Consider the following 26,404-nt stretch of genomic DNA (forward strand, 5'->3'; position numbering starts at 1 on the left):
ACATTTGCACACACCCACCAGGAAACGGAGAAAAAAACATCCTGAGAACTCACCACCAGGTTTCCTATCACCATGACCAACAAGAAGACGAGAAGGCACAGCGGCTGCCCAGCTACTTCCATGCAGTCCCACATCGTCTCAATCCACTCCCCACACAAAATTCGGAAGATGATGAGGAATGAGTGGAAGAAATCGTTCATGTGCCACCGTGGCAAATTGCCAGTTGTGCTTATCTTCTTCACATTGTCCAGGTAGCTTTTCCCAAAAAGCTGCATTCCTACCACGGCAAAAATAAAGACGATGATTGCCAGCACAAGAGTGAGGTTACCGAGGGCACCCACTGAATTACCGATGATTTTAATAAGCGTATTTAAGGTCGGCCAGGACTTTGCCAATTTGAAGACTCGCAGCTGTGAACAAAACATAAACAACAGTGTCAGTTCACAGAAGCAACAGACATTTCAGCTGATGAATTATTAAAGTGGGTAAAACGTGAAAGACGTTAAATGCCACAATGTGCGTGGTACAAGGTGATTTTAGCTACACTTCCCGTTAACCTCACTACATCTATTAATAAAATATCAGTTGGTTTTCTTGGATGAGAATCAAGTTTTCCAGAGCTATGCTTTGCCTTGTTAGATAGATGTGCTTTCAGAGGCTTATTTGCCCAATATCATGGTGGGGAGAGGATGGAAAGAGGAAATTTCAGGTCTTAATATTTTCTTTTACACTGCTTTTCCTCCTAAAATTAAACAGCCTGGCAGGCATCTGGGGGAAGGGGTGTAGGGTTTGATCCCACAAAGAGAGAAGCAATGCCTCTGTGTTTCAGAGCAAGCCTCAGCCAGATGCTATTAGCTGTTAGCTCCCAGGGTGAAAATCACCTCTGTGCCGAGGATCACGCAGTCTATGCACAACCCACATCCCACTTAAGACCTATTTTAAGGATGTAAATTGTGCCTAGCCCTTGTGCTGTGTTTTCAACTGAAGGTTTAATTTCAGCCCTATTAAAGAGGGATTGCTCAAAAACTGACAGGAGACTCTCAGGACCTAACACCAGCGGCGAAAAACTTGCGGTTTTGAGCAGTGCAGAGAATTTTTGGGGAAAAAAAAAATAAAAGTCTTTCTCTAAATGTAACCATAAGGGCTTATTTTCCTGGTCTTTCCAAGTTGTGAAGCCATATCATGACTAGAATGATTAGCATGGACATCCTGGTACATGAAGTGCAACACAAATGTCAGGCTGGCAAGGAAACTACTTTTCTGTTCCAATATGTCGACAGTCTCTCGTTAATAGAATACCACTATCCCGTGCATAACAAAGGAGCTGACAGCTAAGGAGTTCCTGTGAAAGACAGATGCTATGTTATGCTGATCAGTTCTAGGAAAAAAAATCACTCCGTGAATAATTCAAAGACATTTTCTTTTGACAACATTTAAAAGAACAGTGGCATGTTTATAACATAATTTAGGAATAATAACTTCTAAAATAACAAGTTACCGGCTTTTGCTTTTCTTGGGCTATCAATTATCTGCTGACTATGCTAACAGGTGTACAGGTATAAAATGGTAGATTTTTATTACAAATTTGAACTCAAATATTTTAAGTGTGCTACAAGTACCCGGCACAGCTAGAAGGAATCAAACTATATTCTCATTTACCCTGATGTAAAACTGGAAAAATTCCATTTATCCCACAGCCTGTAATTAGTGTCACTTACTGTTCACCGGTTTGCAGCAATTAAAGTCTTTGTCAGCAGATGCGTTTTTAAGAAAATGTGTTGCATTCATGACAGAGTTTGTAGGTAATAAAAGAAGAGGGGTAAGAATAGAATAAGACCGTTACCAGTCGAAAGGAGCGTAAAACAGACAGGTTTCCCATGCTGGACAAACCCAGTTCCATCAGGCTTAGAATAACAATTATGCTGTCAAAAATATTCCAGCCCTGCTGAAAATAGTAGTAGGGGTCAAGGGCAATTACTTTGAAGATCATTTCTGCTGTAAAAATCCCAGTGAAGACCTGCAGAAAGAAAATATGAAACCAAAGTAACCTTTTAAGCCCACCTCCTTGCTTAAAGACTTTCCACTGACACAAGTGAACACAGCAGAAACACAAAAAACATTTTACAAGCAAATACTTTATTTTGCATGGCTGATTTTTGATCACTATAACAACTTTGTCTAGTCTTTTCACAGTATTTGATTCTGCTGTAAACTTACAATGACATCTGAGTTCAAGCTCTGGACTGGAACATACATTTCCATCTTCCGTCATCTGAATAATCCCAGTGGTAAAAAAGCAAGTGTAAAGGTGCCTTTTATAAAGGTTAAATCTGTTCATTTCAGTGAGGAAACCCAAATGAATGGAGCGTGAGTGTTAAGAGGTATTTAGGTTGTAGTATACCTACTGTATTAACGCTTTTGATTTTGTTGTTATTATCAATACCGGGGCAATGCAAGCCTCCAGTCATTCTGAGGTTATTGCCGGCAGCCAAGGCAATTAGACACCCTAATTTGAGTCCTAGTCTTTTTTTACAAATAGTCATGGCAATCTTCTTTTCACAACATCTTGAGAACACATTGCTTATTTATGACCCAGTTCAAATGTCATATGGTGGACCTCCTAATTGGAACATTTTTTCTTTAAAACAACACATAAATATTACCTGTGAGGCACAGGGGGAGGGGAAGGGAAGGCTGCTGACCACAAATTCAGTTTTAACACATTCCTGCAAAGTATCTGTCTCTAAGGATCAGATCTTGTCCTTTTGTATGCCCTCCTTAAGTAACAGTTTAAATCCACAACGCAAGGATGCAGTCAACTTAAAATGACAAAATGTGGGCACCAAGTTCTCAATATACTGTTTCATTTTCGTTCCAAGTCCCATTACAAGCTGCACAGAGCTTTATGTTTCTGAAAACTTCTCTGTTGTACGTGTATGTTAAAGCATATGGTTTTCCATGAAACAACCAACATTAATAAACTGTGTTGGTCAAAAAAGAGGGAGGAATCCTAAGCTCACATATCAGTAATATACAGTCAAGGAGAAATGTTTTCCTTCCAATAAGTCAAGTATTTGCAGCATTATCCCAGTAAAACTGGTCCACTCTGAGCAACAGAGATGAGAAGCCCACTAAGATGTGAAAGGGAAAAAGTTAATATTCTGTAATTATGATATTGAGGAATAAAAATAAATTATCATAGCCTGCATTTGAGGAACGTTTGGCTTTATTCTGTAATGCTTCAGGAATTAATTCTTCCAAGAAGCCATTTTACATAATTCCTTATGTAAAATGACTTCTCTGTCTCATCAGGAAAATAATACCTTGGACTGCAGCAATACCTTGGGATGCAACAACATCCCATCACCATCTCATACAAGAACCCAACACAACGACCAGTCTCATATTTCTAACTAGCCAACAATTTCTGTGTCACAGCGGTCAGAGATACCCAAGATTCCTACCAGAATGCTCCCATTTCCCTTAGGACAGAGAACAAGACAAAACTGGATGTCTGTGAAATTGTATCCAGGGGACTGCCTTAAAAACCACAATACCACACTGCGTACATTATGCAACCATCTTGCTGAGAAATGACTCAGGAGGATCACTTTCTTTGCCTGAATCGTTTTAATCAATAGCCTTCTGAGAAGGAAATGTCACAGTAAGATAGCAAAATGTCTGAGTCCTCCTAAAGGCATCAAGAATCATGCACATGTGCCAGCTACGAATTTCAAACGCAGTTGTCGAATCACCAGCACCTGGTACGCAATGACTGCGCTTGTACAAGAGGCTGGATACTTAATACGACAAAGGCTGGAAAGAAAACAAATAAGAACGTCCCACTGGTGCTAAATACGACACTGCTGACTCGGAGGACTTTATCTTAAAAGAAATATGTTATTTATCATTTCAGCCATTTAGGCTTTGACATTGCATAATGGTACCTCAGTTTCTAAAGGAAAACAAAAATTGGGGGAATCTTGCTCTATCTACCCGTTGTATAAGTGGTGGCAATGCGTAGGCAGATGAACCACGTAAAGATGTACATGTGCTTGTCTGGCCTTCTGATCGCATTTGAAAATGTTGATTCCTGTAAGTGATGGACTAATGGAGTCTGAAGGTAGCAGATGCTGCGTGAAGTAGATAGACCATTAGAGCGGGAGATCTCCAATGACTGTCAGCAGACAAAGAATTGCTCTCAGAGAGAGCAAATCCACATTCCACTTTCATTCTTCTAGTTCTCTCAGAAACATTTGTTTTGAGGAAAAAATGTCAAAGATCTGCCCTTTTTAATATTTCCCCCCCAATCAATGCTAGTGTAATCACCCAAAGAGGGTTAGATGCAATGGGAAGGAGACAGCCAGCCAGCGTGGGGGCAGAAGAGGGGTCTGGCAGTCTGCAGCTTAGGGGATGCAGTCACCTGGCAGCCTGCCCTGGAGCTGGGACTCCCTTTCCTTTCAGAAGGAATTGCAAAAAATGTCAATTTTCATTACAAATTACTTTGGAAAGTCCTCCGCACAGTGGAGTTACCTTCCTCTGACCTGTTCTACTTGCAATCAATCCAGTTATGCAGGGGTTTAGTAAAGCTAATGAGGGGGAGCTGGGACAGTCTGGCCTTTCACAGACCCATCCTGGGATCTCAGGGGAAGGGGAGCCCTGTGTGCCATCAGCCTGCTACAAAAAATATTAGCAGGCTGTTTTGCTTGATTTACACTTTAGCACAGAGAGGAGAAATAGCTCTAGGCAGCATTGAGAAACTCTCACAGTGGGATAAGTATTTTTCTTTTTTTTTCCTTTGGCAAAAAATTTTCAAAATTTGCTTTGCAATTCCCCCCTCTGCTCATTGTCTCTATTTTTTTGTTGGCACCTGGCACAGCCCCACTCAGCCTCGACGGGTCTGCAGAAGCTGTGTTGGTAGGAGGGATGCTAGGGACTAAAGTTTCATTGCTTGTAGTTTGCAAATGGAGAAGCTCTGCCAAAAGCAGAGCAAGGAGCAGACCTATTTACTATCCCAAGTGCCAGAGGAGGAAACAGCAGCATTGCCACCTGCTCTGATGGATACTGGGTCCGAAGGAGATTTTTTAGAAGGTCACAAGTTGTTGAGCAACAAGGAAGGCTGGCTGCAAAGTGGATCTAGATGCAGTTGTGTGAGATGACTTTCTGAGCTACCCTTATCTATTGTGTTCTGCAGGGGGCAAAAGCATGGGTTTGAAGCAAGAGAGACCCAAACAGATTTGTGCTTAGCACAACAGAGGGAGATTTGCCAAGACACATCAGCTGAAAAACTGGAGACCGGTCTCACAGTCTAGAAGAAGTACCTCAATCTGCCCAAGGAGTCCCAGAGCTAAGAATAGCAAGGATCAAGGTAAGGAAAAAAAATCCATACATGATGCACCACATATGCTAGGACTGAAAACAAAAAGTCTGACTATTGCTACTGCCTGCATAAACCTACCAGCATAGGATGCTTGTCACTAAAGGCAGTATCACATCTGTAGTGTCTCTGCATACTCCCACTATAGTCACTGGTCACTACAGTGACTCGCTTCCGGGACATAATTCACCTTATCCAAAAATAAATGTCTTTAAAACATCACATTAATTGTACCTTAAAATTGTCCATTACTCTCCACTAACTTTAAAGAGAGACAAAGGCAATCGGCTCAGACAGAGATTCCTAAGCTGTAAATACCTGAAGTTAGGCAAGGTGAATCACACTTTGATCTCATAGTATACTTTGAGATCCTGCAGCCTTCGTTTTTTATAGAAATAAAGGGCTTTTTCCATCTCTGCTGTGAGCTTCTCAAATGCAAACTTAGCAGCATCCACATCCCAGAGTGCTCCAGGCTTACTTATGGTCCTATAGAGTACCTCTGCTTCTACCTATGGTGTCTTAGCTTTTATCCACCACAGCTAGACAGCCTGTGCCATTTCCAGTACAGACTCTTCTAAAATTAAAAGGATTTTAAACATTAAGTTTTAAAGCATTAAACATGGTAACTTTTAAACATACACTCAGAGAACGACGATTAAAGAAAAAGCTTCCGTTTTGTAGTAACTGCAGAATTTTAGTGGCCCCCTGGGTTAACAAATTGTACCACATCGCCTCTGGAAAGGCTTTTCTGCTGTCCCTGCAGCTTGACTGTAGATCTGTCACTCTGTTTTTCCTCAGAGAAGTGCGGTCTCTGCTTACTTTGCAGCTCTCTCTCCCCAGCTGCTCCAGCTTGCACATTAAGAGTTTCCCCTTGAAGCATCGGTTAAGCTTTGCTCCATGTCCCCTCTGCCCCAGGGTTTGCATGGGACCCAGAACGCGCTACTGGACAAGGCAGGGAGGCACAGCAGGACAAACAAGGACATACAGAAAATGTACCTTAGGGGCCTTCCCACATATCTATCTGCCTATGATCAAACACCACTCTCTTTCCCTCCAAGATCTTGCCTTGTTTTTTTCCTCTATTTTTTTTTAGCTTAAAAGTCACTATTAGTCACCAAGAACTGCTGCCTTATCATTGCTTTACCAGAAATCCCAAATAAACCTCATTAACCTTTCTCTTATCTCATTTCCTTAAACAGATACAAACTAGATACCTATCAGGAACAGCCAGAAATACAGCTTTAATGGTTACTAATAACATTAGAATATGTTAGTTTAATAAAAATAGACCCTTGTCTTCATTCATTTCTCTTCACCCCTAGAAAGAGGTGGCTGTGTAGACTTGCTTGACATGTGATGCTGACAGTGTACCAAAATGGGGTCTTCCCAAGCCACAGCCAAAACCTTAAAAAGCAGGCAATATAGTCCTCAGGTAGCGCTTCAAGTTTGCGTTCACTTACCAAATTGCCTATGTAAAGCATGTGGTCAAACTCTTTTGTCATTTTGTAATGCTCCAAGGCCATGAAGAGCGTGTTCAGCACAATGCAAAGGGTGATGGTGAGGTCGGTAAATGGGTCCATTACCACGAACTTGACGAATTTCTTGATTAAAAGCCAAAGTGGGCAGCAATCCCAAATGAGAAATTTAACAGCAAAGTGGTTCCAGCAAGGAGGACACTTCTGGTGTGATTCCTCAAGCTCTAAGTCACAAGCAGTAAAGTAACAATCAATTCACACTGAGTTATACGACAAGAGAACACTTAATATGACTCATAACATAGAGGAAGGCCCCTGAATTACCCCAAACTTTTTTTTAGGATAAAAATATTTCTGTCCTAAGAGGCTGGCAAATTACGCACTTTGGGGTTTTTGCCAGTTGATCTGCACTTAGCAGAGAGTGACCTATTCTGAAAGAAATAACCTTTTAAAAGTGTCACAAGAAAAAAAGGAGAGTCACACTAAATATGCAAAGTCCAGTATTATATATAGGCTCAGATTTTTACTCAGTTTTACGTTTTGGCAAGTTCAAATGGATAAGAATACACTATCTTCATTTAACTTAGATTGGAATATGTTTTTTGCATTTGCAGGTCACATTTTGGAAGCATCTTAAGTAAAACCTTTTGAAGTGGTTAAGAGATGAAGGGGCTTAAATCCAGTATTTAGAGCTGATTTAAGCACTTGAGAGGCAAAGCATCACTGGTTATCAATAGGGTTTCTGTTCTTGATGTGCAGTCCAAAAAGGCATTAAGCAACTGATTTCTTCTGACAGGCCCACATACAAAATCAAGGGGGTGCCTAAGTCAGTTTGAAAACGCTACTAAAGATACAGTGTGCTTTTTAAAGGTGCATTTAAAATATTACCTAAAATACAACTTTCATATGTTCATTTTATTCGAGCACAAAGGAATTGAAATAGCTTCATAAGTACAATTTGCATTAAATGGTGAAAAAGAAAAGCCAAAAAAGACAGTGGATGAATGATAATGATTAGTGAAATTGCTTAATGCTTTCGTTTTCTGATTCTTTATGGGCATGGAATGCTGTATAACGGTTTTAGTCTATATAATTAGAAGCTGCACTGATAACAGGAAAACTTCAGCCAAGGCTGTTATTTCAATCAGTTTATAAACAGCCTCCTTTCCCAAGTCAGGATGCATTCTGTGTGCATTTTTCTTCATAGGACAACAGAACTGCTGTATTAGGTGTCTTCTAGCAAGCTTTCAAAATATCAGATGATGTCCTACATGCACAAGTTTTGCAAAAACTTCTACACTGCTCCAAGATCTCTGGGATACCAACTGGTCCCAAGAAATAACTATGTGTTTCCAGCCTCCAAACAGAGGGTTTACAGGTAAGTACCTAAAATGATGTGAGAACCATCCATACCCCCAAAAGATTTCAATGCAAATTCCTAATTTTATGGGGTTTTTGGTAACCCACCTCTGAAAGTAATAAAGATTTTAGGCAGTCACTTCCTAAGGGATCTAATTTTCCAAGTAAATCCAGAACACATCTGTCTATATCCATACTCCTCACAATCACTTCTAACCCACCCTGCTTATGCCACTGCTATTAATTTGGGGACCTTCATGATGGACACACATCAGATGAGTGACTCCTTTCCCTGAGGCTCCATGCTTTTTACAAGCCCCTTTAAGTCCAGTTGTTGCTAAAAGGGGGAAGTTTCATCCCTGTCAGCCTCAGCCACATGTTATTTCTCTGTCCTTTTGCCAGCTTTTGTGCTCCTGGACCTTCTGTGTGAGCTGGTTCTGCTTGTCAATCCAGCTGAAAACCAATTGTACAGTCAAATCAAACTGCAGGAACACAGCAAGGGAAGGAAGAAGGTTACTGCAGGAGACCATGAAAAGAAAGAGAGAAAGAAGTAGAATTTTGTGGTTTCATGCTGGGCTGTCTCCGAAAAGCTAGGTCCCGTCCCTTTCTGTAAGGCATCTCCCAAGTAAGTACCTCTATCTTGCCTTGCCTTCCTACTCATCAGTAACACAGAAAATAAGGCTACAGGAGAATCCAAGATTTCCCTTGCTCCACACTGCATTCTTGACAGACATTTTTCTATACTTTTAGTTGCTACCTTCTACCTTGTGTCAATTTACAGTGTAGAAGACACGAGGAACTCTAAGAAGCCCGTTCATGCTGTGCGTAAAGAGCCTAGAAGTGTGACTCATTTTGCTATGAGTTGTTTCCTTGCTATCAAATTTGTGAAAGGGAAGTGCAAACTTCCCATGTATGGAAAGACAGGGAAGGGAAATCCTCCTGCACCTAATGAGCAATGGAAAAATTTGCTGAGAAATATTTGCATGGACAAATGGGTCCTTTGAGCGTCCTTGAATCTCATGGTGGGATTCAAACACCCACCAAAATGTTGTGTCGCAATAGCTGCTCTTCAAGGAGACTTTCCTCCCCCACAACTTGGAAGTTCTGCAACTAACTGGTGACTGCACATGCCAGACTTTGCATCTGCTTCAGAGAGATGAGATATAAAGCTATGTACAGCCACCCAGTCTGGTGTTCCACTATCCTGCATCTTGGTTAGTCCTGTGTAAATCAATTGTCATAGGGGCACAAAATCTTTCCAGATCCAGTTTGGATCATATGGCAAACATTTTGTCAGGGTTTTCAGAAGTCGATGGGTAAGATAGTGATTATATCCTTCTGTTATAGCATTGCCCCCCTTACAGGGGTTGCAATAACTGTCTACAATGCCTTCTTGCAAAACAACAAGGGTTTAATATTAGTTTTTTTTGTGTCACTTTGTTCCTGCCAATCAACACGTATATGGTTTTGAGATGAGGAAATAAAGACATATTTTACCTTCCAGGGCACTGGTGATGATGCTGACAGCGCTCACTGCCCTCTGCCTCTGAAAGGGTTCGTCTGAGTGGTCCACCGATGGGCAGTGGGGCATTAAAAGCTGCTTCTTGCTTGCCTCATCTGAGGGAGAGGTCTGTTTAAATGAACACATTGGATCAGCAGAATAAAACCAAGGCAGATGTGGGGTAGCATTTTCAAAATTGCCTAAGCACTATTTTTCCCATTTGAAAAGTCCGAAGCTCACTGATTTTCCAATTAGACACATGCTGATGGGGTACTGCTTTTGAAAATCGCACTTTGAGCAGTTTTGGAAACTTTGCCCTGCCCTTTACCTTCATGTAACAGGAAAGATGCAGGTGAAAATAAAGGGAAGCTTCTGATGCCAGAGAGACAGCAATGTTGCTTTACCGTGCTCTTTGCTTGTGAAAGAACGCCTGCTTAATTACATTAATTATTCCATTATTTCTGAAAGGTGTTAACTGTTTAATTATACTGCTAGAAGAGGGAAAGGGGCGTGGGTAACAGCTCCATTACAGGCCTCTGATATCATACCAGGCAAACTGACTCCTCAACACATGTTTTTTCTTGTTCTGAAACACTGCCAAATCTCGGGAACATATTGTCATTCTGGTGATCTTTGGTGTCATGGATTCTGAAGCTCTGTAATTAGGGGACAATCTCAGCTTCTTTTTTCTCAGGAAAAATAAGAAAATAACCCAAACTCTCTCATTCTCATGTTTCTCAAGGAAAAGCTTAAAAAAACCCAACAAACAAATAAACGAAATACCAGAAAAAGAGAACTCCTAAACAGTCTTTATTTAATGTTTCATGTTAAATTAGTTTTATGCTTCTTGAAGGCTTGAGTTCCTGAAGTCAGCCTGAAACACAGCATAGCTGCAGACACACACTGTATTGAATACTTTATATCGTCAGCCCACAGGAGCAAGATGTTAAGACTTTTATTATTATGAGCTTCCACTTCATATAGAGACAACTCCAGCTTGTTTTACTCCTCTAGCTCTGCCACAGGTAGAAGGAAAGTTGGTGGCTGAGGTGTTAAGGATCTGGGAAAGCCAGGTTCAACATCACTCTCTGTCACAGACCTCCTGGTCGAGACACTCAGTCTCCCAAAATAAATGTTTTAACAGCACCTGTCCTGCTCCTTTGAGCATACAGGCTATGAAGTCCGAGGTGTATGTAAGCAAGAGAGATGCGCTGTAGATGGGTCCTGATGGCTCGTCCAGTATAGCTCAAGGAAATGTGAAAGGAGAAGAAATCCCTAGGAAGATGATAACCCTTGATTTATACAGATGTCAGAGAAGATGTTTTTGCTTCTCCATACTCAAATGAGCTACAGGAATCAGATTCAGTCTTCTGGATCTTCTCATCACATCAGTCTGAAATGGCCCTAAGCACCCCAAGCAGTGCCCAGGATGCCAACAGAGACATGCCATGGGCAGCGGCTCCACAGCTCTGTCGTCTGTGCCTGGGGCATGCACCCAGAGGGACTCAGGATCCCTCCTCTTCGCCATTTCTCTGCCAAAACTGCTCTTCAAGAAAGGCAATTCTGTGAGAACAGCAGGAAAAAAGCACTGAAGCTCTACAGGTTGTCTCTCTGTAGTGTGACCTCTTCAGGACAGGGGACATCCCCTTGGAAGATGGTTGCAAAAGACAAAGATGCTTGGCCGCTGGTTGATACTGAAAATAATAACCAGGATACTGGTCCCAGGTCACTTCAAAGTACTGCAGTTAAAAATACCAATCACTGCAGAGAAGAGTAAGGACTTTCAAAGCAAGCACTTAAGACATTAGCTAAGCCAGGAAAGTAACAATGTTTCAAAAGGGATTTTTTGTTTTCTAAAATGTTCTCTTTTTTTGTTGAAACAATTGGCTCATTGTCTGTTGAGTTACTCACACAGTCATCTCAACAGGAGAGGTGTAATCAGAACCCATTCAGAGAGACTCCTACTTGTGCACAATGTAACAAAAAAACACTTGGCTTAGGAGCTGGGGAAACTAGGAACAGTATTTCAGATGCATTAGTTCGCTTGGTTCCCTTCACCTCAAAAACATCTAATAAAAACCAAAGAAACAACAAATGTTTTATTAATGAAGAAAGCATCTACAAAATTGCATAATCATTCGCACCAGTTTGCAGTACATAACAAATGCATGGGACCGAAAAGAAATAACTAGACAAGCAGATAAAAAACACGAGGGAGATAAATTTCTAAGTAGAAAAAAAAAAAAAAGTAAAAACAAAGAAAAATGAAAAGAAGCCAAATAAAACCCCAACCCTTCCAGTTCCCCCTGTCTGTAGAATGGGCCACAAGAAAACTTCAAATATCAAATTCCTCTGGATCATCTAACTCTTTTTAAACTGTACCATCTTCCCATCCCCTCTGACCCAGTGTTTAGGACATACCAGCAACTTGTCTTTAGGCATAGTCATCCCCAGAAGTACCAGTTTTCTGACTGTCAAGAAAGAAACTATATTCCTATTCGTGCATGCAGAAGTGCTTTTGCAGATATTATGTGTTGGTGGCCTTTATCAGAAAGCCACCTTTTACTCACAGGTGCAAACAGAATACACTACAGAGGTAAAAAGTTGAAGGAAAAACATTAAAAACATTCAGAGATTCATTCTTCCTATTTTTGATTGAGATAAACTAGGGTAAATGAAAAGCCCAAGTTAAACAGGTTTGGCATATCCTTCATAAAAAAAAAATAGCAGGGAACTGATGTTTTCCCTAGGTTTGACGTGATGTTCCCAACCCAACAAGTTTTTTAAGTCACTCTATTTTGCTTTGGAGCCCAGCATCCTCCATCCTGCCACTTGCGTCATGAGAAACGGTCCCCAAGACTCGAGGAGTCAAGGGGACTGTCTGCAGCGTGCCATCCTCCACGTGCAAAGAGGTATTTCTGAAGGAGACGTGCACGGCTCCTTCCTTCCTTCGTCTCTGGAGAGGTGAGGTGGTGCAGTTTGCTGCTTGGCCCACATTCAGAGCAAATGCTGCTGCACATGAGAGCTGCCCAGCTGCATGTGCCCCTGCTGGAGGGCAGAGCCTGAAGCCCACTACTGCCTGCCAGATGCTCGGCAGCGGGTACACAGCAGAGGTTCATCCCCAGAGCCACGACACAGTGTCTGGCAGGCAGTGATGGGGCATAAGGAATACTCCTGTGGTCTTGCAGGGGGATGTGGTCTCTTTACCAACAGAGCAGTAAATCTATCACATGGTCAGGTTGCCATTTACTAGAAAGAAAGTTGCCATTTACTTTTTTGGGAAAGAAAATTTCTATCCAGGTGAACTGCTCAAAATTACTGAAGTTACTTAGGGAAGTTTATGAGCTTTTGTTCTTTAAAAAGAATAGATATGTGAGGGGTTGTTTTAATTATTTGTTTTAGAACAGAGACAGCTAATAGTCAGGCAAGGAACTGGCAGGTTTTGCACTCTGAGATAGAGCGCAGCTCCAGGAACTGGACAAACAAGGCAGCATAAGGCTATTATCATTACAGAGAGAATATACACAGGCACAGTTGTTCATCACACTTATATTTCTATAGAAATTAAGCAAAAATAACAACAGTCCCTACAGTTATGCAAGGAGTCTCCTTAGGATGCAGATGAGAAATCACAATGGAGTTAAACACAGGCACCTCCAGCAGGACAAGATTATTTGTGTTGCTCCCTGATTGACTGGAAACGTTTCTCCTTTGGATTAGCTAAATTCTATAGGGACAAATATACTATTCAGTAATTTACATGTAAATGAGGATGCATAACACTGCAGAATTATTTTCTTCTGAGTGCCTACAGTTCTGAGCTATATCAAAACTGTTATGTGAAGATGGGCTTATACATGGCAGCATTTTAAAGACCACATTTGGGAACTGGGACAGGTTTAATTTTCCTTGTACAGTAAAAATCTTTTCAAGCATAAAAAAAAGGTGGACAGGCCACACCATGAACAATGGCCCCAGTAAGGCACTAGCACAAATATTTAATGAGATTGAAGGTGACCAAAATATCACACAGCACTAAAAAGAAGCCATTTAATTTTTTGGATACTCGATTATTTAAAGAGACACACTGTACACTGGAGCAGCTTGCAATATTTGTGTCAAACCTGCATGATTTATGCTTAGGACATGCCAAAGCAAAGTTTGAAATGAGCAGAAACTAGAGCCGCGCTGACAACTCTCCGTGCGACAGCAGCGGAAGTCTGACTAGCTTTCCTCCATGTAACTTCTTGGTGGTGATTTTTGGATGAGTTACTTATTTTGTTGACCTTTTTTCTGAACATGGAAACTGCTAACAGTTCCCCCTTTCACCAGTCCTGTGGCAAAGCAAGAAGGGGAAAAAAAAAGAAATTCTACCTCGAGGTGGGTTTAGGGTCAACAATAAATCCTCAAACCAATGTGGTCAGCAAAACAGTTTTATGCTTAGTGGCAACAAAAGCCAAGGTCTCTTTTTTTCTTCTTCTTCTTCTTCTTTTTTTAATAAAAAAGACCAAAAAAAAAGTTTATCTAAAGTTAAGCTTCTAAATCCTTAGTTTGGCACCTCAATAAGCAGCCTGGCCTTTCTTAAGGGCTCACTCCCCACTAGTTTCACTCCTACCAAGCAGGCAATACTCAGCATTTCTAGTTTTCGAAAAGAAAAAGCGTATGTGCAACGAAGAGGAAATTCAGGAAGGGTTGTATGTGCAAGAAGGAGACCCCAGGTAGCTCCAACTTCTGCATTGTTACCCGTCCCAAAGCCATGTCATGGGTGGCCCTGCTTTCCTCCTGGGCTGATGGGAAGCTCTGGTGAGTAGGTGCCCCAGGGAAAGTAAAGCAGTGGGGACCACTAGCTAACAGCCAGCTGCCCACTTGCAAACAGCCACCTCCCCAGTCTTGTGTCCATTTTTCTGCCACTTCTAATCTCCAAAATAATTGGAAAGTCAGGCTAAACTAAAAACCTTGTGATGTCCCTGCAGAGTTCCAGAAAAGGCTCCAGCTGGCTTTAGGAGGCAAGAGGGGGTATTTGTCATGTGTAGAAATTCTTGAGAACCACAGGTGACATCTTACTCACCCTTATCAGATCCCATGGATAAACTGAGCTCCAGATAACAGCTCATTAACTTAATCCGATTCTGTTCAAACAGATCAATAGCTTGTGAAGGGAGATGTTATTCTAACCTCTTAACTAAGAAACAAAAGACACAACAGAGCAATACACAGCTACAACCAAATACTACAGGAATGTGCAGAAACTTTATGTTGTAGTGTACCCTGAAGTTACTTACATAATGTATAAACTTTCTCTAAAAAAGGTGAAAGACCAAACTCCCAGCTCAGCAATCAGCAGGAGCATAAAAACGTACCATTTTTCAAACCTCTCAGTCTCAGGTCAAGCTAAAAAAATTAGGACATTAAGCATAGTCACCAGGTCCTGCTTGTATCTTATTTACGCTGGGGCAAGTTTGATGAAATCAGCAGTTGCACTACGTGAAGAAAGCTGGTAGGGGAACAGGGGCAGACCTGATTCAAGTCCTCTGCAGCATACACTGGAGATTTCCATGAGAGTGCCTAGGACTTAGCAGGGGTTTCTTGGGACAAGCTCCCTGCACCCCTCGGACTTGAACGCCTGTTGCTTTTCACATCCAGATGAAGACTGCCTGACCCAGAGCCACCTTTGTGGATGACCTTTGCAGATCATACTTTCATATTGCACTGCTTTGCTCTTCATATGACCTCAGCAGGCTTTCTAGCTTGAACACAGCTGCGTAACCCTCTGTGCTGCCAAAGGCAGCTCCCCAACAACACTGCCAACACTCCTTGTGGGTGCTCTTATGAGGCGTGGGAACATCAATGGGTGTAACAAAGTGTGCAGAGATGCATGGGTTCCCTGCAGAGGACAGGATGCCCCTTCTCTTGCTCAGGCTGTGCACTTGATGACTTGGCAGGACTGCTTTGATGCAGAAGACTGCACAGACAGACTTGGTTTCTTGTGGAAACAGACTCACATCCATCTGCCATGCAGCCAGGGCCATCTGAAGAGCATTTGAAACTCTTTTTGGTTTAGCTTATGTGCTCCTCGGCAGCCAGGTGTCAGGAGATCACTCAGATGAGTCACCAGCCTGAATAGTGGGATAATCTGCTGCAGCCACCTCTCTCATAGGAGAAGGCACAAGTTGCACAGATGCCTTCATGTCAGCTCAGCTGCTACCTGCAGCCATTCCTCTGGGCAAACAGCCCTTGGCTGGGACAGTAGGTAGCAGTTGCAATGGCACAGGGGCATGAAAGTTGTTCATCATGGTCCCAAAAACTTTGCCTGGGGTAAAATCTTCAGACTGAATGTGCTAAAACTGATCACGCTAAAATTCTCAACAGTGGCTAGTGACTTTTTGTGCTTTCCCTGAGAAACCCTAGGGAGGCCCAGTTTGAAATCATCTCCTGAAACTATGATCTGCTTATGGGCTGCTGGTTGGAAACACAAAACCAGAGACAGTCAGACCTTGTTTGATGTTTACGCTGCCCTTTAAATCAGAAGCGCTCTTCCAAGCTTTCCCCAAATCAGAATTAAGGGGTGTCCCCACTCAGTAGCAGTCAGACAGGTCTGTGTTACGCTCATCTGATAATACTGAGCATCACAGAGGGACCTGAACAAATGCATCTCAAAACCTAATGCTGTAAAATGTGTTTTGCCAGCTCCATCAACTCAGTTGTTATGTTTACATGAGTGAAGCCACATTTACACCTCAGGAAGTTGCATGTCAGGGCTTAACACATATTATAGCGATACCTTTTCATGGACTGGTCCTTTGTTTCTTGTTCGGGGAAGACAGAACAGATAGCACGAGTGGGTCCTTTTTCACCATGGGCTTACACTTGACAGAATACACAACAGCGGCAGGCTCAGTGGGGTTAATGAGGTAACTTCAACTCCACCCTGCAACGTTTTTCTTTTGCTTCCCCCAAACATATCAAGAGACTATAAAAAGAAGCCAGAGCTGCTAACGAAGAACAAAGCAACTTCAAATTTTAACGAGACAAAGGCGAAAATAATCCAACACCAAGCCCAGAAGTGTGTTGATTTATCTCTGAGCACACTGAGGTGTTGAATTTGCTATTTCCTTTTGCCTGTGCTCCACAGCTGAGGCTGCACGTTTATGCCCGGCGCTTATGGTTCCTGTAGTGAATGTATCTGTACAGCAATGGGCTTCTTGCCAACTACCTTTTAACTCCAGTTCACATTTTCTGGATAGATTAGATACCAAACCTGTTTTGCAGAAGACACAACATCCTTCACATTGCATCACTGAGTGAGCATCTGTTACTATAGTGCCTGGGTGTTATTTCCTAGATGATCAGGGAACTGTCAAGTGAGCTCACCCACCCGGGCCATTCAATTTTCAACATCCATTTTTTTAAAAGGCAGGAAGCTGGCAAACAAAAAGAAACGCCAGCAGAGCTCAAAGCCCTGTCACCTCAGGGCCCAATCCTGTAAAATACCAATATTTCCTGTGAAAGGTTGAGTGCTCTCATGCTTTGTTAAGCTTTTTCTGACAGCTGGGAGAGCCTCAGCAGCCTGCAGAGCTGCTTTCCTTACGGAGAAAAGGGGAACATCCACTGCTCATCTACTGAGGCCTTTCTGCTTTGTTTCAGATTTTTTTTTTTTTAAAAAAACAGATACACAAGCTTTCTTACATAGTTCCTTTAATGCACAGCTCTTTTTTTCCGCCAAGCTAAGTCCAATAAAACTCCCCTACCTACAAATATTGTTTCTATTGCTCAGCTGTCTAGAGGCTGCTCTTAGGACTGGTCTTCCTTGTCTGCAGAGAGTAAAAATGGGAGTACCAAAGTCCTAAATGAACGAAGGTGTGAACATCTGAAAAAGCAGCAACAGCCTTAAAACTGTCAACAAAACAGATAATTCTCACACCAACCAGCTTCCCACGCACAGCATGGCCCCTCCTTTCATGTACAGTGTGAGAGTCTATTTGCAGGACTACAGGGAATGCCTGGATAGGTGAGGAAAAAAATTCAGCCCAAAGCTTGAAAGGGAAGAATCTGCCTGGCTCTAAAGAAAAAAAGCTACTTCTCAATTTACGGATAATCTGACACCATGGCTGGGATCCGTCTCACTCGCCTTTCTCTTCAGGAAATACCTTGCCTACTACATGTTAGAATCACATTTGCTTGTTTCCCCACACATGTAACCTGGTTTCGGCACCTTGTTACTCTGAGTGGGCTTCATCTCACCTGACTTAAGATACGTGCAATATAGAGCTATTCACCTTGGCCTCGCCTTGTAGTTAAAGCAAACAGAAAGAGGCACTTTCAGGGAGAGAGATTATTCTGACCCATTTTTGATCTCTAAGATGAAATAAATCCTGCCCACACTGAAGGTAGTGACTAGACCTCTGTTGCTTTAAAGACTGTTGAGAGTGATGAGCTCCAATGAAGATTATCTACACTAAAAGAGAAGAATTACCACCATATCAAACTGGCAACCTGTCCAATTTGCCCTACCTGTGTAGCACCTATGTCTGAAATGCCATCTTATGGTTTTCTAAGTTAATTAATTCTTGGGTCCTAATGATATCAGTCTTAATAGTTTTATTTACAGCCATATTAAATATTTTGCAGCAGTGGTGCTTAGCAGCAAAGATCCTGGCAATCTGTAAAAGGCTTGAAGTCTGTTGATCATCTGTTCATCTTTCCTGGATGTATTTGAACTGGATGCTAAACCCTTTTGAGAACTACCTTTGGACTGTAAAAACAGCCGTCCACAAGCTATACAGAAGACCAGAGGTCAGATGCAAACAAATAGCAACCAGTGGGAGAAAATGCAGTCTGAAGATGGTAAGACTTACACCAAATCATTTTAATGACATCATTTTCTAGCCACCAGACAATGTCAGATATTCAAATGTCAAAAGAAACCAACTTAAGAAATGTCCCTACAAGAAAATAAAATTCATATCAAACCCAAGATTTATTTGCCTCCAGCCAACTCTGAAGAGTAAGTCTTACCAGGAGTCATGAACCTCTCTTACGCAGCACTAGATACAAGTTGCTGTGTGACTTCACCCATTGTCTTCCCACCCTGCCTAGGACGGTGGGTCTGGGTTTCTCACTGCAGACTTCATATCACGTAAATAAATTACAGCAAACTCCAACAACATTTAGAAGGAAACAAGAGCATGAATCACATACAAAAGTTATAAAGTACTCACCAGGTCTCCTGTCCCAGGTTTTTCCATAATAACTGGGGGGAGCAGTAACCCTGCAGGAGAAGTAGGGTCTGGGTTGAGTGCCCCGATGCCTCCTCCTATCAGGGAAACCACACCATTGCAATCCACTGAGCTGTTCCTTTTGCCCGTCTGGGTGTAGTTGGGAGTAGTAGGGTGAGAACTATGGCTCACTTGACTTTGCACGCTTGGACGCCTCCCAGATCTTGGAATTAAGAGAGAGCCCCGGTGGCTTTCATTTTCCCCAGCAGTGCTGATCTCATCATCGGCAAAATCTGTTTCGGAGCCAGTGTCTCTGCCACGGAGTCGGAAACTGAATATGCTTCCGTGGCTGGTTCTGCGCTTCACCAAGTTTGCACTGGGACCATAACTAATGCCAAGGAGAGTCTAGAAACCCCCAGAAAGGAAAAAGGGGAAAGAGAAACAACATTTTGCAACATGTTTTCAGGAGCGAGGAAGGTCTGGGGAGAGCAGTAAGTTCCATTTTAAATCAAGTGCTTCAGAGAAAGACTTAATTACACGTATTCAACCTTCGCAAAGTTAAGAGGTTGAATAGTCATTCCTAGCCATTAGGTATTTGTCTAATACTTGACAGTTAAAGATGTACTGAAATAGGAAGGGTCAAGGTGGCATTCACCTTGTTTCATGATACTTCCGTTGCTTCTACTCCCCACCCCCACCCCCCCCCCACCCCGTCTGATAAGTGCCAAAGGACCTGGGAAGGCAGCAGAAGGAGTGGAAGACAGGAGCAGGGAAGGGGATCCAGCTCCAGTTCACCGCACTATCACACATCTTCATAACAGCTAGGGAAGGAACGTTGCAGTGGGAGAAGAAGAGATAAAGAAATAGGGCAGGAAATGAACTTCAGGGAAAATGAGAAGAAGAGGGAAGAAGAAGTAGCAGAATACGACGGAAGAAGGTGATAAAGGAAAAAAAAAACAAGAGCAAGAAGAGGGATATGGTTTATTAGTTTGTAAAATGATTATCCCAACGCACATGGCTGCTTTAAGGGGTGGGTAGCCTCAGTACACAGCATTCTCCCTCACAATCAAATATCAGCCTTGACGATCAGCTCTGAGGTGAGCTAGTGAGAGTGCAAATCTGACAGAGCATCAGCAAGATGTAGCCAAGGACTAAACACACCTAAATTCTGGTAGAGTAAAAAGGATGTCCAGAAAATGTGTATGGAATTCAAGTCTATCCCCTTTCCTCATATCTGAAGAGGAAATTATTGGAGTAAGAGAATTTAGGCAGAACATGCATTTGATTTTATGGCCTGTACAGAATTTTCAGCTTCTTCAGAACTTTCTCATGAGCCAAGTATATACGAAGAGAGGTCAGATCTCCACAGCATCCACACACCAGAAAAAACAAATGAAGCCTGATTTCACTTCACGCTGTAGCTTACACCACTGAGTTACGTAATGATGCTATTTTGTGACACAGGTGCAAGGACGAGTACAAAAACCAGGCCCCTTCTAACTAAAAACAACCCGTTTGGATTGCTACCAAATTTTAACTGGTCAAAAATCCATGCCTGGGTTTCCATGGCACAGTCATTGAGACTGATTTCTGATGGCAACACTTTTCCAGCTGCTCAGATTGCATCTGAATGATGACTCAGCCTTACTCCCTCCAACCATGCCAGACACAGCCTTGCAGAGAAGATTTACTATAAGCTTTGAAATGTGTCTCCCATGTTTCTCATGCATATGACATCCAGGGGCGAAAAGTGAAAACAATAAATATTAATCTTAGGAAAAAATGTCAGTATACAGCTCCAATCCATGGTCATTCTGGTACGTGATGTCTTGAAACTCATCCAGAATGATACTAAAGAGCAATTCTGGCTTTAACAAAGGTGTTATTTGTAACACAATCCACTCAAACAATGAGACAACAACAAAAATATTTTTAGATTAAAAAATGCATGTCATTTACAGAAATCCAGCTCTGTGTAAATTTTGTGAGCTGGGGAGTCATTAATTGGTCACATTTACTTACATCACTTGCATGTTTTCTATGAGCTTTTTATGGCTGCCAAATATCCCTAAATTCACTGACAACAAAATATATAAAGACTTAGCCCATTACATGGCTATTCAAAACAACAAAATAAACTGATTTAAACTTTGCCCTCAGTTAAGCAAAGACAAATTGTCTGAAGCTATTTATGATCATTTGATACACACAGCAGTGCAGATTCATATTCATGCATGTCAGTAACATTTACATAAAACCCTATTTACAACAGTCTCACTCTATTTTTTTCCCTGCAACAGAAAGTGGAAACAAGTACCACAAAGTTTTGACTTGAAGGCAACTAGCAAAGGAATATAAAAATGTTAATAATGTCTTTGTATAGCATTTAAGAAGCCCTCAGAGACAAGTTTCTTCCTTTTCTCCTCCTCTTTTCTTTTTACGCTTTGCAGGTTTCTTCTAAGAATTTTTTATCTCTAGTAGGGATAGGATCGATATAATCAGATGAATTAAATTAAAGTAAGAAAATAAACCACATGTGGGTAATCTTGAAGCAAAAAAAAAAAAAGGCAAAAAAAATTGAAACAAAATAGATTCGTAAGAATGTTTAATGGGCGTTTTTAATTAATTTTGAAAATAAAGTGGTAATATGTTTCCTTCCACTGTTCTAACAGACCACTTGCAGGTCAGTCATGATATATAAATATCAGATTCTTCTTTACAGCTGAAAGTTTCAGCTTTAATTGCTTATTCCGAGCCTGGCCTATCCAGCAAAGTGCAGTGTGGTGTAAGTGATGTTTCTGATCACGGCTTACCATTCTCCTCTGACCATCATCGTAGTCGCACTTGGGATTCCTTTGGTCTTCCCCATACTCTTCTGCACCCAAAGATTTCTTTTTCTTTCGCTTGTTTCTTCTTTCCTTGGCATTTTTGGATGCTAAAGGTGACATTTCCAAGGAACTAAGTGACACTGAATCAATTCCTTTAGCAGCCAATGCCTAAAACAGAAGATGGTAGAAGGTGCAAAATTTGTTCTTTGAGTTGAGGATCTGAGTGAGAGCAAATATTTTTCATTTTAAGGTTGTATAGCAGATACAGTAAAAATTTCAGGTGGTCATTAATCATAAAACTATCTCACAGGGCAGGAACTGGTCTTAATCTGTTTCTATCCTCTACCTTTAGCTATAAGAAAATAAACAAGTGAGACAGCTTCCTCGTACTAATGCACTCATGCAATTCTGCCACATAGATCTTATGATGGAGTGCTATGAACGGCTGCATAAAATAATGTGACTTATGTAGAGCTCACACGCAAGATCCTTTGACATTTCACAGGACGAACAGCCTGTGTGCACACACCTATGGGTGTAGACTGTGCACACATCTCTGGAGTAACACTTGTGGTGCCAGAAAACAAATCTCAAACTGGGGAACCTCAGATTAAGCCCCCGCCCTGGACTTCAACCCCTTGAACTAGGAGGACTGAGCAGGAGGGCAGCCAAACTGGCTGCTGGGATGTTCCTCCCCTATCACAGAGGGATGCTAGGAACAGCAGGCAATTCAGCTGGCACGTTTTTGTAAACACTTATCCCAAGTAGCAGCGCAGGCAGCTATGATCAGAAATGCAAAAAGAAAACTGTGGGTTTAACCAGAGATAAGGTGGACTTTGCTTTGCTGCATGCTTCAGTGCTGTGCTGGCTATCTGGTGGGATCGCTGCAGAAGCTGGCTGATAACAGACCAACTGCTAGAAACCCAGCAGCGGCTGAATGCGAAAGTCTGAGCACACAAAACCACAGCCTTGAAAGCAAATGAGCAGCCAGGAGGAAGAATTGATAGGTGCAGGGAGGAAGCCGCTGCCCACAGCAGCAAACTGGGTCCCCATCCCTGGTGCAGGTGGGAGGAGCGAGGGGGCTCTGAGCAGAAACCACGAGGTCAGGTTTGGAGGTGCCAGCGTCTCAGCGGTAGCCACATCAGTGGCCTGGAGACAAGCCCATTTACAGAGCCCCCAGCCGAAATATATAAAGCTAGAGAATTATCAAAAAAAAAAAAAAAAAAGCTTCTCTGGGTTCCCAAGAACAGGAGAAATGGATGAATCCTCAGTGCTATTGTCTGTAAGCCACTAGAATCAAACAGGCAATCAGCTCTCCGCAGCAAAATACTCCCTTCCTCCCACAGGCATCAGTCCAAGGAAAGTGAAGGCACTTAACAGTCGTGTAAAGGATCAATCATGTATTTCAAGGAGTAGCGGTAGCTCTATCAAGCTGAGAGCACAACAAAACTTAATTCCTGTGGGAAATATCTTTCATGAGCAAGCTGCTTAGAGCAGGGAGGAGGAGGGCTCAGACACTGGTCTAGGCTTTTCTTTTTATTTTTTTGAGTCAATTGATTTAATTGCTATGCTGAAGTGCTTTCTCTTCATAAAGATTCAGCACGTCTTTTGGTGTTAAGTTCAGGTTTAGGAATGTGTTAGACCAATTGTGTAAATTGACTGATAGTCCCAAAGCAGGCCTATCAATTATATTTGTACTCTCTTTATACTGCACAGTGTAAAAGCTGGTCTAAAGGGTTTCGTTTTTCCTTTCTGATTGCCATCATTTTTTCTTGATCTAGAAAATATTGTAGGTTGTGCTACTAAGCATGCTGTACGCTTAATACAAAATAAACTAATTTTCAGTTTCTTAGCCTTTTCTTACCTATTGCTTGGGTTAAGTTGCTTCTGCCCTGCATACCTTTTCCAGTTACTGAAAAAGGATTTGGACTAAATTGTTTCCCAGGGCATGGAGAAAGTCCCCATGTCTTGCCTATCTACCCTTTCTGGTTGGGTTCCTGTGGCTGGAACATGTCCTGCCCCTGGGGCACTGCAAGCCATAACCCACTGCGGTAACTCCCAGGGGCAGGAAAGGCATGTGGGACCAGACATGTCTGGCAAGGATGGGTAGCGGATGAGGAATAGGAGAAAAGCCTAGCTCACAAAAGCCCTGACATGGGGATTATGCAGGACATAGGATTTGAGGCAAGACCTTAGTGGTACAGTAGGAAAGTCAAAATCAAGATCTTGATAAAGGCTTGGAGAGCAAGATTAAAACTGAGTATCCCTGGCTGGAGCATGGCATGTGAGAAGGACATCTGAAAGCTACACGGTGCAGCCACCCAATTCACTTTCCTGAGTCTCTTCTTCCAGATGACTAATTTGAGATGTCGGGAGTTAATTTGCAGAATTACTGGGCTCCACTAGTGAACATGACGGACCCCAATTCCTCTACTCCTAAGTTTCCAGGAGTATTACAAGTACAAATGAGTATTTTTGAAGCACACTGAGACTGAACAGTGACAAAAGGCACTGAAAAACCTCTGAGGACATTAGTCATTTTGTCTCTGAAGCAGGATTTGAATGCCTGAGTTGCGGAGTTTGCTCAAGCTGGCCTAAGGCTACAGAACAAACGATGAGAAAGTGAAGAGTTGCTCTTGAGTCATGCACTGTCCACCCTTTGTACTGAACAGGGCACAGGAAAAATGAGACATGGTTGGCTGAAGAAAAGACTATGTTATAAAGCATACAGACAAGTGGGAACAATTTAGGCTTTCACGAGAAACCTTCATTTTGACACATTCTGACTTTCAGGGCTTAATGTTCGGGGTTTTTTTGTCCATACAGGCTTAACTGAAATCAAAGTCTTCAAAAGGAAGTTCTTAAATATCTTTAATTATAGCTGGGACTACCAAAGTTGAATGTTATTAGGAAGAGCTCAGCTGGAGTCAAAACACATGAAGATTTGTATAAATTAGGTACGAGTTAGAGCTCCGTTTGCTCCCTTAGGTTATAGCAGAAAGTTACTCTGTTCAAAGTGCCTGTACGTGAACTAAATTGCATTTACCTATTACTTAAACCATCAAAGAGGATCTTTAAAAGGACTTAAATGATGTATAAACCTCTACTAGCACTTTGTCAAGGGTGAATTGCATTTTCTATTTTCTTTCTAAGGATTTAAATGGGCTTTGGATTAGGCCCTGAAGCTACATGTACCTAAAAGAAAATTATGTATATTCGTTTATATTGTGTATAAAGGATTTATTTCTCTGAACTGCAGTGCTACGTGTTATTTCAGACTAATTTTCTTATTGTCTTCTCGTTCACAACGCCTAAAATGTTCTCTTCAGCTGTTTAATGAAGGATTTCTACCCCACACAAACCACATGTGAATTAACTAGCGTTATCAAGGCTATGTGGCTACATCCACCATTTGGCCTCCCTGTTTTGTTTAAACTTCCAACATAACATTAAATCTGTATAATTTGCATAATTTGCAAAGCTTAACCTCATGATGTGCTTGTTTACTTGTTCAGGAATGAAGCTGTATGTGCTTCTCACAGGTTATCCTATGTCTTTATCTTCATTATCAGACAGTTGGATATTCATGGCAGTTTGAATGAGACAGTGAGAAAATGAATGTGAGCTAAAGTGGTGGTGGAAGAAGGTTTAGCTGAGGCTATGGCTGAACTACCAAAACAGCTGCTTTGTGCTCAAATGCAGATGTGGTTATACCATCGTTAAAATGTCTCACATACTCACCAATACAAATTCCTCTGCTGGCATATATGGTACAGTTAAACCAGTACAACTCTAGATACGGAAACCCTAAATGGCTCCATCCTAGCAGGAAAAGCCATCATTTTTCTTTCAAAGAAGAATTGCAATAACTCTGTCCAGGTCAATAAACACTAAGCTTCTTTCAAGCAAACTCTTCTTTTGGTTATCACATAAAGGTGAAATAAAAAGAATCTCAAGGCACCATCTCTTCAAGTTACCCAAGGCTAATCATGTCACATAATTTACTGACCTCCTGCTCTTTCCTTAACATCTCCATGGCTTCCCGAAACTTTCTTTCCTTCTCCTCTGATTCAGCAATAGTGGCTTGGTTCTGCTCTTCATACGCCATGGCCACAACAGCCAGAATCAGGTTGACCAGATAAAATGAGCCCAGAAAGATGACAAGCATAAAAAAAAGCATGTAGATCTTCCCAGCAGATCTGAGAGTCTGTAAGCACAAAGGTAAAATCACTGATACTTCTTTACAATGTTTTTAAAAGAAACAAAATTTTTTCATATATTTTTTTTTAAACTTAGATTTACAATGTGATTGAATTCAGCTTTTGTTAATAGCCCAAACAGAATCCCTTTGATGACAAACAACAACCACGTGCAAGGAAATAATCTTCTTACCAATAAATTTTTATACCTCAGTCAAAATTTATGTGCCTTGCAGTAAAATTCATTTCTAAAAGAAGAATGCTTTCCTCCTTTACCTAGTATCTCCGCTGGTTTGCTTTTAGAATAGATAATCTTACAATCAGTTGCAGTGAAAGTTTCCCCCACATAGCTCAATCTATTTTTGTCCAGCACTTAAAAAATTTCCAAGCAGGATTCATGTTGTATCACTTCAGATGTCTATAGTCTAGGTCCTTTATGGTCAGTGGGGA

At 41.7% G+C, this 26,404-nt stretch overlaps 1 protein-coding gene across 4 annotated transcripts in view; it reads right to left on the minus strand.

The window, feature by feature from the left end:
- SCN5A (sodium voltage-gated channel alpha subunit 5) overlaps nt 1–26,404 on the minus strand; it is a 172,793-nt gene that overhangs the window by 91,797 nt on the left and 54,592 nt on the right. For 2 of the 4 annotated variants that reach the window (XM_086466888.1, XM_086466889.1), the window contains exons 9-15: nt 25,765–25,962; nt 21,741–21,923; nt 18,931–19,332; nt 9,709–9,841; nt 6,838–7,076; nt 1,844–2,017; nt 54–410 (exon numbers count right to left, since the gene is read on the minus strand). In XM_086466888.1, the coding sequence (XP_086323014.1) occupies nt 54–410; nt 1,844–2,017; nt 6,838–7,076; nt 9,709–9,841; nt 18,931–19,332; nt 21,741–21,923; nt 25,765–25,962 (1,686 nt within the window). Of the gene's footprint in view, nt 1–53; nt 411–1,843; nt 2,018–6,837; nt 7,077–9,708; nt 9,842–18,930; nt 19,333–21,740; nt 21,924–25,764; nt 25,963–26,404 lie in introns of those variants that run through there. The other 2 variants (XM_086466891.1, XM_086466890.1) reach the window with 2 other exon arrangements.

The sequence above is a fragment of the Leptosomus discolor genome, chromosome 6 (genome assembly GCF_034619465.1).
Source record: "Leptosomus discolor isolate bLepDis1 chromosome 6, bLepDis1.hap2, whole genome shotgun sequence".
Lineage (NCBI taxonomy): Eukaryota > Metazoa > Chordata > Aves > Leptosomiformes > Leptosomidae > Leptosomus > Leptosomus discolor.